The following is a 12,974-nucleotide window of genomic DNA, read 5'->3' as shown; positions in this document are numbered from 1 at the left end:
CACTGCGCCCAAAGGCAATATCCTCATGACCTTTAACATCAATTTGGTAGAATCTGGTAAATGTATGGACTGAAGACCAAGTTGCGGCCTTGCAAATCTGAGCCATGGAGACTTGGTGATGCACTGCCCAAGAAGCACCAACAGGCCTGGTGGAGTGCGCTTTAACATGAAAAGGAGGATTTTTCCCTCTTTAAACCATAAGCCTGAACAAACATTTGACAAATCCATTTGGAAATAGTAGATTTTGATGCTGCTTGTCCTCTTTTAGGACTGTCTGGCAATACAAACAAAACATCAGTTTTGTGAATCTGAGCTGTCACCTTTAAATAGACCTTGACCACTCTCACTACATCAAGAGAATGTAGTGACCTCTCTTCCACAGACCGAGGTTCTGGAAGGAAAAATAAATAAATAAAAAGGCAGAACAATATCCTGGTTTAAAAAAAACGATCACTACCTTCAGTAGGAATCTAGGATGAGGCCCCAATATCCTTATGAATAATCAAATATGGCTCTTTACAAGAGCCGCCAACTCCGATACTATGCTAGCAAAGGATATGGCAACCAAAAAACAAAAGCACCAAGGGAATATCATACACATATACACACACACACACACACACACACACACACACACACACACACACACACACTTTAAAGGCTGTTTTTTGTAAAGCCGACAGGACTAAAATTCAAATCCCAAGATTCAGGAGTGTCCCGACTGGAGGATTAATCCATGTTACCCACTGAATAAGGTTATGAGACGCATGAGAGAGTGAGAAGCATATGGACAGAAAGATATTAGGGTGAAGGGACCATTCTCCCAGGAGCAATTGTTGGTGACTCAAGTAGTCCGCCTGCCAATTTTCTATCCCTGGAATGAAAACCTCCTATAGGCAAAGGATGTTTTCTGCCCAAGACAGAACATGATTCACCTCTTTGGGTTGCACGACTTCTTGTGTCCCCTTGGCGATTGATGTAATCCACAGCCATGGCATTGTCGGATTGAATCCTGACAGAACAATTCTGTGGTCTGAGCGTTCAGGCCTCTAGGACCAGACGTACTGCCCAAATTTCTAGAATATTGATGGGCAAGGTCCTCTCTGATTTGGACCACTTCCCTTGGACAGATGCTTCTGCCAGGACTGCGCCCCAGACTAGAACGCTGGCATCCGTTGTTACCACCCTCCAGGATACTAGTAGAAAGGATTTGCCCTGTTGAAAATTCCTGGATATCAACTAATTGAGGCACTGATGCACTTCAGGGGATAAGCACATTGGAAAGTCCAAAGCCTGGATCTTCTTGTTTCAAGTTGACAGAATACTGTTTTGCAGTCTTGAATGAAACTGCACATAAGGAACAGCCTCGAAAAAAGCCACCATCTTTCCTAACAACTTCATGCAAAGCCGAATAGGACTTTTCTTTGTTTTAACAAGCCAAGTCAGTTCCCTTATGGAACTGATCCTTTCCTGGGGTAAGAACACCCCGTTTTGAACTGTATGATCAGCCCCATGTTGATTCATGCCAGGAATTCTTCTTGTAGGATGGAGACAACTGATCGGATTGACGCCATGTGAAAGGAACAGATATTCAAGTTCCAGTTTAGATCATTGAGATCTAAAATGGGTCTGACCTGCCAGTTTGGTTTTGGTACCACGCAGAGATTTGAATAAAACCTCGACCCCTGCTTTTCTGTGGGAACCACTGTTCAGGGCTTGCCAAATTTGCTTTGAATCTAGGAGCCAGTTTGTTTTTTTTTTTTTTTTTTTTAGAGTGGTATGGATTGTCAGCTCCCGGGGTAAGGTCAGTAATTTCCACCCCCTAACCCCAACTCACAATGGAGCAACCAGTCAAAAATGCCAATGTAACGCTGTTACATCAGGGTTATGGGCTGAACAGAAAGTACGGCTGGCAACAGATGTAATTGGTTGGCTGTCAGGTGCCACTGGTAGGCTTAGGGAGATGGCACTGGCAGGTGGCACTGGATTGGAACTGGCAGGTGGCACTGGTTGGCACGTGGAATGGACAGATGACACTGGCAGGTGGCACTGGCTTGGAACTAGCAGGTGGCACTATTGCCACTGGCAGGCGACACTGGGTAGCACTGATTGGCAGGCGACACTGGTTTGGAACTGCCATTGGTTGGTACTGGCAGGTGGCAATGGTTGGCACGTGGCACTGATTGGCAGTGGCAGGTGGCGCTGGTTTGGAACTGGCAGGTGGCACTGATTGGCGGTGGCATTGGCAGGCGGCGCTGGTTGTCACTGGCAGATGACACTAATCGGCGGTGGCAGGTGGCACTGGCAGGTTTCACACCGAGCACTCAGTAACTGTGAAACTGACAAGTAACAGAGGAGAGAGGAGCTGTCAGAATTGAGCTTGATGTCAGGGGTGGGCGGGACCCAGCAGCTATCAAACACCAGCCCATTGGGCTTCTAAAGAAAGGGGACGGGGCCACCTACACGTAGCGGCCCGCCCAGATCCCATTGGCTGGTGTTTGATAGCTGCTGGATCCCGCCCACCCCGACAAAGCTCAAATCTGGCAGATCCTCCTCTCTGTTACTTGTCAGTTTCACACACTCAGCGGCAAGTATCAAGTGCTGCGTGAGTGTGGAGAAGGGAGGACGACGGCGGTCAGTGTTAATGCACTGCATGCCTGGGGCATCGGGAGTTATAGCGAGTGGGCTGGTGGCAGCTTAAATGCCAAGGTGCGATTTCTGGTCGCTATGGCGACCTGGCGCCTGGGCTTTGTCGAGCCCTGCCACTGATATCACCCTTTGAGACAAGAGATGATCCAAAACCAGAAAGACTTCCTTTTCCCTCTCTTCTCTGGGAAAATGTGATCTGAGAAAATGAGGAGATGGGAATTCTCGGAACTCTAGTTTGTAACCTAGAGAAATTGAGGAAGCCACCCATCTCTCTTGACATTGTTCCTATCAAATCTTTGAAAAGTGTAGAAGCCTTCCCCTCCACTCCAGCGAGCAGGGGTGCCCCTTCATAAAGGGGCTTTAGTATTTTGCTTTGCAGGTTTCCTGCCCCAGGTCCTCTTTTGGCCCTGGAACTGACCACAAGGTCTTCCTCTTGAACCTGACGGTGGCAGCCGTCAAGACCGCCTGGGGGCCGATGCCCACGGCACTGAAGTTGCACGTTTAAAAAGGAAAAACACTTAAACTTCGTCTTTACTGGTAAAATAACTTTTCCCCATTAGAAATTCTTTGGATATACTTATCCAGATCGTCTCCAAATAACCATGAAATGGGAAACTGACCAAGAGCTTTTTACATGGTGCTTTAACTGACCAATTTTTCAACCATAGGATTCTACGCACGTGCACTAGCATGAGCCGTGAGGCTTGGAGAATAGAATCTTTAATAGCACCTACTGTGAAAACACAATGCTTCTGATATACTGGCCAACTCCTAGGCCTGCTGATCAGGAATAATTTTGAGTACCTCTAGAAACTGGTCCTTTAAGAACTGAGATACTCTGAGATTGCTGCCAATGCAGGCTGAACAACTGAACCTGCGAGAGAGGTTTTTAAAACGCAATTTCAACGTATCTGTTGGATCATTTGAGCATCGTCTACAGGACAAGTCAGGTTCTTGTTCACAGAGGATATAGCAGCATCAATTGCTGGAATCCCCCATTTCTTATAGAATTCTTCCTTCAAAGGATAAAGTATAGAAAACTTTAGGAGGAATAGCTTCTTCAGCCATGAATGGTTAGGAAAAGAATCAGATTGGGGAGGCTTTAATGACCCGAAACCGGAGGTGGGCACATCGACTGACTGCGTCACAGGCAGTAAAAAAGTTGAGCGAACCAATTTAGTGAGGGAGTGTACCAGTAGTCTCTCCTGTGAAGCCAATCCTTCCATATTAGCATCTTTGGAAGATGAGTCATCATCCTCTTTCTGATCTTTTGAGAGCTTTTCATCATCTCTCGTCCCTTGTTCTTCAGCATGAGGGTCCCGAGCCATGGACGGGGATCTGCTACACTTAGGCCCACTCTGAGACACGATTAACGCATCAATCATTTGCGCCAAACTTAAAATGGTAGGAGAAAAAAAAACCTCCTCAGTGATATATACAGGGGCTACAGTGTCAAGAGCTATCACATCACTCTCAGAGGAGGATGCCATCTTTTTAGAGATGGATCTAGGCTGTCGTGCAACAGACCCTCTAGAACCCTTTGAGGCGTTCCTTAACCCCCTTCCGCTCAGAGCCCAAATGCACAAGGCAGAGGTACTACCAGAAGGAATGCATACACTGCTTGAGCGACAGTCCAGTAAAGTTGCTATTAATGCACAGCCTGATGCAGCAGTAAAATGTGTTAAAGGAAATGCCTGTCTAACCAAACCTCTTAATGCCACCTTTGCTCATGTCCCTCCACAACCTGCAACACAAACTGTGCTTTTAAAAAACGTGCACTCCTTGTGTTGGACGTCGGAGCACGCCAATGTCACCAAGCCGCCCGCCGCCCCCCACCCCCCCCCCCCCACCTCCGTTGCCTACAGCTCTTCCCCTTTAGCTAGAGATGGGCTACAGGTACTCTGGGACCCACGGGATGAAGCAGCATGGTGCGCGGGGGGTGTCTGTAAGCCGCCAAGCTGTGTGCTGATTGCACCAGTTCCCCCCCCCCAAAAGAAACCTAAAGCACGTCTTCCCCCATAAAGAGAAAACGACAATTAGCAGTGGGGCGATTGGTGGGAAGGACAACCCCCCTCAACTGGAGGTCCCGTTGTCTGCCTGAAGGAAAAAGCATCTCAGTTCTCCTGACACAGCGTGCTTTCTCAGCGTGAGTCAGTGAGTGCTTAATACAGCCCCCAGTGGTGACACATAGGCATGACATCATTTACTGATTTTAAATAGAGACATTCATAAGAAAATTAAAAAAAAATTCTTAGAAAACTGGCATTACCTTTCCCGCTGCAGGATTTTCTGTGGTAAACCAACAGACCCAATCTTCACCTTTCACGGTGGTTTCCGTTAAACCTTCAGGAGCTGGGGATTCGCGAGGAAACCCACTATCCTGGACCTGTAATAGCACCTCTGCCAGTAAAAACGTATGGCCTTACTACCAAAAAGTACTGGATGCTGGGGTCCAGCTCTCTAAAAAGACAAGAGTTTACAGGCAAGACCTCGTTCTTCAGATATGAGGCCTGGGTACCATTCAATTCAGCCAAAAAGGCCCTTTGAATGGATCCAGTCTGCATGGCTAGCCCCCAGCAAGGATTGCTCCGGTGGAGCTCAGCACAACACATCTTTACTCGTGACCAACACCTTACACACTGGCAAAAAAAAAATGAAATATATATATATATATATATATATATATATATATATATATATATATATATTATTATTTTTTTTTTAAATGGAGGTACTCCCAAGTAGTGGGAGGGGTTATATAGGGAGTGCGCTTTTTGTCTTAGGGCGTACCAGTGTCCATCACATGAAGGTGGACTATAACTCACATAGTAACTACTATGGCTCTGTGTCCTGTGATGTACAATAAGAAATCAAGATTAAGCTGTCATAGCAATTTGCTCCCCCCACACTACTTCAGTAAACAAAAGGCTAAACCATAGATGGGTAAAATAAATGAACAGATTATGGAATCCACTGGCAATAGTAACATGTACTTGTATTGGTTGAAGCAGATGAATTGAGCCTTGATTTCAACAGATAAAATTGCGAAAATTGTAAATATTTCAATGACTCAATGAATTTGAATGACTTAACTCACTGCCACTATCCAAAAAAACTGAAATATTCATTTTGAGTGGGTTTAGCCTTTTTAGTCATACAGAAGATAATCTTTCAAAGCTATAAACAAGCCACCTCTACCTCACACACCAACATACATACAGCACCCCATGTAATTGTATGACAGTAAATTGCACTATAAACCAAACAGCAAAACAAGTGACACACATAAGAAGCTACTGCAGAATTAACCACAAATATGCAAGCAAGGATTCAGGTTAGCACTGGCAGAACAAAGACCAAGGCACAGCAGCTGAAATACCAGAAGAAATACTAATTCCAGAGACTTCAGACTAACACAGCTAAGTGCAAACCTAAGACACTGAAAGGCTTAAGTTTGAGATGTAAACTGCCACTGCTAGGAAAAGCCCAGAATGATTGGCATGGATTTATGTTAAATTATATAACAAGCACGCAGCTTTTCTCCAAATGAAATCTTTTGTAGGATACTCCAGGTTATCAAAAGCACTCGTTTTGGAAGATAAACAAGATCTTGGCAGTGAACAAAGATTTGGGTATGAAGCAATGAAAATAACACCAGCACCAAGAAACATTTAGACAAAGGACAAGAAATCAGCACATTTAGATTGGAAGCACAGATAAAAAAAAGAAAAAAAAAAAAAAAATCTACATACTCTTTGCGTTTCTTCTTTTTATGGTCATTTGAAGATTCCTCATCGGAGCCATCACTACTAGAGGAGTCCTATAAAAGAAAACCAAAGTTACAGGAAACCCAACAATGAAAAAAAACAAACAGTGCTTGACAAGTGGCCAATTTTGACATTTCTCTTTACATTTTTTTGTGCTAGAAAATTACTTAGAACACCCAAACATTTTTTTTGGTCCCATAGAATAAAATGGTTGGCGTTGCAATTTTTTATGTCACACAGTAGGTACGCAACGGTTTTTAAACATTGTACACAAACACAATACCTCCTTTTTTTTGTAAAATAAAAAATGTTACGCTGAGCAGATAGATAACCAACATGTTACGCTTTAAAACCACGTCTGACGTCAAACGACAGTACTTAAAATTCTCTACTGGCGATGCGTTAGATGCATTTACAGGTTACCAGTTTAAAGATACACAGGAGGTGTGATGCTAGAATTATTGCTCTCGCTGACGTTCGTGACAATACCTAGAGGGAGAGAGGAAGGGAGGAAGGACAGATCATCACTTCCCCTCTCTCTGTGCTGTGCAGCTGTCGCCACCGGTCACATTGCTTCCGGGCCCCTCGATCAGACAGCAGAGCCCAGGAAACCATCCCTAAGAAAAACGAATTCTAATGTGATGCAGACATTGCAACTTTCCTCATCAGGACAATGAATGCGCACAGAGATATTAGAAGGCAGAGTGTAATCTGGGCAGCTTCATGTGGACCTACCATTTAAACCAACTATATAAGCAACTAATATACACACACGGCAAAAATCAAAACACACCTCTTCTGAGCCACTATTTGAAGATGCTGGTGGTTTCTGCTGTAGTAGTTGCTGCTGCTGCTGTTTTCTCAACATCGCTGATTTCTGCACAGCAAGAATACTGGGATTTGATTTCCAGAACTGTAAATAAGAAGTAAAAATAGTGCATTATATGAGCTATGAATTCCTGCTGTCAATTATAAGGGTATTAGGATTCACATAAACCTCAAGATTCATGCATTTGGACATTGGACCCCTTAATAAAGCAAATATCCTTAGTGTATTACAGCACCTGCAGGATTATTTATAATACATGAAAATAGACAGTAAGGTGCGACAGAAACAGTTGGGTATTTTCCGACAGGGTGCACATGTTGAGCACAAGGTAAAATTAAAGTGTTGAAGAAAGCTACACAGCTCAGAAAAACTATGCCCACCTTCAGAGATAAACTTATCCTATTGGGTGATGTGGCAATATCACGTGATGTGCAGTGTCTAGCTTGACCGAAGTCAACGTTCAGACTATATAAATAAAGCTTTCCGGCATTACGACATGCTGTTTTTGAACTTAACAGAATGTCCCCCTTAAAATGTAGTGTATTTTAACATAAGTGTATTGAAAAGAACTCCTTGAAAATCTATAATAGTTGAATAAAATACGAAAAACGTAAAGTGATTGTTCTCATTTCTGCATAGAACAGGAGCACAAGAATGAATGTGCAGACACTCAGTAATAACCATACATTTATTTCAGGGTATGTGAGCCCAAAAATCTAGATGCCCCATTATGCAAATACAAACCTCTATTAACAATATAGTTTGACTCCCTGAACTTTTCTGGCCTCTTGATTGGCCAGTGAGGACACCCATCACACTGATGGATTAACTATTAGGCCAGGGCTCGACAAAACCCGGGCGCCAGGTCGCATTTGCGACTAGAATTAGCGACCTGGCTCCTGGGGCAGCACAGCTGGGGGTATGCCGTCTCCGCGGACCCCCCCGGCGCGATCGCGTTGAGCCGCGCCGCCAGTAATTAAGCCCCCGGCTTTGAGGCCTTCTACGTTCCTATGGTTCCTTCTGGAATCTGGCGCCCTCTTGTGGTGGCCGTTGGAATTACAACCAGCAATGCTAATGGATGCAATGCTAATTCCCCTGCCTGCCAGCCTATCTCCTTCCCTTTACTCAGAACCCCTAAACATTATATATATATATATATATATATATATATATATATATATATATATATATATATATTTTATTCACCCTAGAGAATAAAATGGTGGTCGTTGCAATACTGTCTGTCACACTGTATTTGCACAGCGGACTTACAAGCGCACTTTTTTGGGGAAAATGTATTTAATAAAAAAATAAATAAATAAGAAAACAGTAAAGTTAGCCCAATTTTTTTTTTATATTGTGAAAGATAATGTTACATCGAGTAAATCGATACCCAACATGTCATGCTTCAAAATTGCGCACGCTCATGGAAGGGCGACAAACTTTTACCCTTTCAAATCTCCATAGGCGACGTTTAAAAAATTCCTCAGGTTGCACTTTTTAAGTTACAGAGGTCTGGGGCTAGAATTATTGCTCTCACTCTACCGATCGCAGCGATACCTCACATGTGTAGTTTGAACACCGCTTTCGTATATGCGATCGCTTCTGCACGCAAGCTTGGCGGGACAGGGCGCATTTAAAATATTTTTTTTTATTATTTTAACTTTTTTTATTTTTTTCACTGTTCTTTTAAAAAAATAAAAATAATTTGTGTCACTTTTATTCCTATTACAAGGAATGTAAAAATCCCTTGTAATAGAAAAAAGCATGACAGGTCCTCTTGTATATGAGATCTGGGGTCAGAGAGACCTCACATCTCATATTTACACTAAAATGCAATTTAAAAAAAAATGTGTCATTTGAAAAAAATAAATAAATAAATAAAATGTTCCTCTAAGAGCTATGGGCAATGACTTGGAGACAGGTGAGGGGCTTGGGGCTATCTTCCCCTCACTCGTCTCCATGTCAGGCCAGGGACAGGTCCAGATCGCCGTCACGGACCTGGCTCCTAACTTTTTTTAGCTGGCTCCTAGATTCCAAGCAAATTTGTCAACCCCTGTATTAGACAGCTGCTCTTGTGCAAGTGTAGCCTTCTTAATGGAAGTTGGCACTGTCATATTAGAGCATTTTGGGTTACAGAAAAAGCATGTGCAAGTATTTTGCATACACAAATACACAGTGCAAGCAGCTCACATAAAAATAGCTCAGCCATACAGGTCATTTTGACAGATTAACATTTGCGGTACATATCTGATCTCAAAACACTTGTTACATGATATGTTGATATTCTGCACCTTAGACAATTTGAAACAATTGTTCATTGTATTTTGGCTGTAAGGGCCGGTGCACACAGCGATGCGCGGCGAGGCGTCTCCGACTTGCCTCGCCGCGACCTGCACGGACCTCAGCGGCGACTTGCAGAGGACTTCTGTATAGAAGTTAATGCAAGTCGCCCCAAAGTAGTACAGGAACCTTTTTTCTGAGTCGGAGCGACTCGAGTCGCTCCTCTCAGAACGGTTCCATTGTACAGAATGGGGGCGACTTGCGGGAGCGAGGCGAGGCGAGCCGTGTCGCCTCGCCTCGCGTCGCAGTGTGAACCGGCCCTAAGCCCCTCTACACTAGTGGATTTATTAGGTAAATTGCTCTCCGGCAGTCAAAAAACAAAATGACTGTATAAAATAAAGAGAATTTGATCAACCACAAGTAATTGTTGAACTGTATGGCAAAAACTAGTCATGTACTTACATGTGTTCTATCTGAAGCTTTAGGCCTCATGCACAAAGACACTTAGCAGCTATGTGCCAAGGTGTAAAATTCCCAGCGCTTCCAGTGTGTCCTACAAGTGAATTTCTGTATGTGGCTGTGCTCAGGGTAAATGCAGATAGTTTCTGTTTCAGCGTTTACCTGTGCATGTTTGTATGGCACTTTTCCCCCCAAACAAAAGTGTGATGTGTTCAGGGAGAATCCCCGTATGTGCATGCACCTGCAAAACACAAGAGGCAGAAGCGACTGGCATTTAACCAAGCACACCAGTGTACAACCATTGGCTTGGCAGCTGTATGTGGCACACCTGGGATTTTATACCTCAGCATACAGGAGCTAACAAGCACTGTGTGCAGGCGGTCTTATACAAACTTCAGCGTCTCTTTTATAATGGTACATTACCTCAGCCCCATCCAACCTTGGTGGCTTTGACTGAACAGTTGGCTTTTGTTCTGAACTGTCTGATTCAGAGTCAGACTGGCTTCCAGATTCTGAACCACTATCAGAATCACTGCTCCCAGACTGGCTACTGCTTCCATCGCTGCTGCTGCCAGAGGAGGACCCTGAGCCAGAACCAGATTCATCATCTGATCGGCTACTGCAGAAAAATACAATAAAAAGGATGGAAGGGTTGTTATTCCCAACAATGTAATAATGTCCGTTTTAAATTTAAGGAAAATGACAGCATGACAATACATGTTGCTATGCAAACTAACCAATAACATTCTAGTATGCTGCAAATGGCTGTGTATCACGCTTACATTTCTCTGGGACAGAACTTAAGTAGATATACAAGGATTCCAATAAGAGCAACGCCAGATAAAGTGAACGCATTCAGTGAGCTACTAATTCAATCCAATAAATATAGTAACTAGTCAAAAAACTGACTCAATTTATTAGAATCTGAGTTCTTCTTACTCCCGTACAGAATAACCACACACAAGGATCAAGAGTAGATTTCCTTTAGCCTGCATGCTGTAATTTATAGCAGAACGTCACCTAAAAGGGAAAGTTTTACTCTCTCTTTCCCTCTCCTACTTAACATTTGAGATGTGTTTTTTGGCCCACTTCTGGCCAGATCACCGTGGTGATCTGTGCTTACATTCGCCCCTCGTTCCCTGCAGCTTTCTGGGACATGTCACTGGTCCACAGAAGCTGTGGGCTGCAACTGACGATTATTTTCATAATCGATCAATTGGCCGATTGTTTTCGATTAATCGGTTAATAACCTTAAAAAACAAAAAAGTGTGGTGTATAATTTAGTTAATATGTAACAAAAAAAAAAAAAAAGAAAGAAAAGCTATTTAATTCTTAAATATCTCTATGCAGAGGTAAATATAACTATATGGTTAAAGTGGTTGTAAACCCTTACAACCAACTTTGACCTACAGGTAAGCCTAGATAAAGGCTTACCTGTAGGTCCAAGAAATATCTCCTAAACCTACATGGTTTCGGAGATATTTAGCGAAAGACAGGCGCATGCGCCGCAGACAGCGGCGCGCAGGCACGGCACCCGTCAACGGCAATATGCTGCACGTGGCGGTTGCCGCGCGCATGCGTGGGAGTGACGTAATAGCGGTTTCGCCCAATGACAGCGGCAGAGCAGCGAGACCCACCGAGATGATGGATGCTCTGGACTGCAGGGGACAGCGGTGACTTTGCTGGCTCCTGTGTCAGGTAAGTGACACATAATGGACTACTATGCGATGCATAGTAGTCCATTATGCTTTACCTTTGCAGGGAATCAAAGAGAAAGTAAACCCAATCAGGGTTTACTTCCTCTTTAAAGAGCAAAATCTCTAATCCACTCTGAGAACAGCAGACAGAAGAGATATACTGTATATACTATTAGAGGAGATCTTTCCTCAAAAAAATAAAAATAAAATAAAATTTAATTTTAAGAATGTTTGTTTGATTTTCTTTTGTTCTTTTGGTTTCGTTTGTGGGGGTCAAATCAATGTTCATTTTCAACCACAGTGACGAGAACATTTAGAACCAGAAAACTGCTCGGTGAAAGGAATTTTCAGACAGTGCATGTGATTTTCATTCAGAAACTACATTCATTTTAAAAACAGAATGTTAAAAATGAGTGAAAATTTCAAAACATTCTTTCATTCAGAGAATGTACAAAGATTTTCGTCTGAAAATTGATCCGTGTGACCAGCATAAGGCTCGGTATGCAGTTTGCTTTTGATCTGTCTCTGCAGTGCTTTTTGCTGTGCGTTTTGATTTTGCTGTGAATTCTGTTTTTGCATTTTTTTTGGCCAATTTGTTGTCGGGCAGATTAATAATGCTTTTCTGCAGCTTCTCCATTGAAGTATATTGTCCCAAAAAAGCGGTGTTTTGCGTTAAAAATAAAATAAATAAAAGTCCGACCGTTTCCAAATACACAGCAGCAGAAAATAAATAAATAAAAAAAGCATAGATGTAAACGTGTCCCATAGGAAACCATGTAAATGAACTATAGTGCGCTTCTGCAAAACGCACCAAAAAACACATAGATGTGAACCAGATCTAAGACATTTAGTAACATAATGGGGTTATAAAAAAAAAAAAAGTAGCCCTTTACAGTACAACAGAAAGAGAGAGAGCGCGAAAGAGAGAGAGAGAGCGCGAAAGAGAGAGAGAGAGAGCGAAGGAGAGAGAGAGCGAAGGAGAGAGAGAGCGAAGGAGAGAGAGAGCGAAGGAGAGAGAGAGCGAAGGAGAGAGAGAGCGAAGGAGAGAGAGAGCGAAGGAGAGAGAGAGCGAAGGAGAGAGAGAGCGAAGGAGAGAGAGAGCGAAGGAGAGAGAGAGCGAAGGAGAGAGAGAGCGAAGGAGAGAGAGAGCGAAGGAGAGAGAGAGCGAAGGAGAGAGAGAGCGAAGGAGAGAGAGAGCGAAGGAGAGAGAGAGCGAAGGAGAGAGCGAGCGAAGGAGAGAGAGGAGCGAAGGAGAGAGAGAGCGAAGGAGAGAGAGAGCGAAGGAGAGAG

General features: G+C 43.4%; 1 protein-coding gene across 2 annotated transcripts in view; it reads right to left on the bottom strand.

Annotated features, from left to right (window-relative positions):
* The window catches only part of CHD1 (chromodomain helicase DNA binding protein 1), a 162,130-nt gene that overhangs the window by 128,584 nt on the left and 20,572 nt on the right, over positions 1 to 12,974 (bottom strand). For both annotated transcript variants that reach the window (XM_077462337.1, XM_077462338.1), the window contains exons 3-5: positions 10,411 to 10,606; positions 7,210 to 7,329; positions 6,402 to 6,469 (exon numbers count right to left, since the gene is read on the bottom strand). In XM_077462337.1, the coding sequence (XP_077318463.1) occupies positions 6,402 to 6,469; positions 7,210 to 7,329; positions 10,411 to 10,606 (384 nt within the window). The remainder of the gene's footprint in view (positions 1 to 6,401; positions 6,470 to 7,209; positions 7,330 to 10,410; positions 10,607 to 12,974) is intronic.

The sequence above is a fragment of the Lithobates pipiens genome, unplaced genomic scaffold, assembly GCF_037356315.1.
Source record: "Lithobates pipiens isolate NorthernLeopardFrog02 unplaced genomic scaffold, aLitPip1_a1.2 Scaffold_3, whole genome shotgun sequence".
Lineage (NCBI taxonomy): Eukaryota > Metazoa > Chordata > Amphibia > Anura > Ranidae > Lithobates > Lithobates pipiens.
The sequence above is the reverse complement of the archived record's forward strand: the minus strand, read 5'-3'. Positions and strand labels throughout refer to the sequence as shown.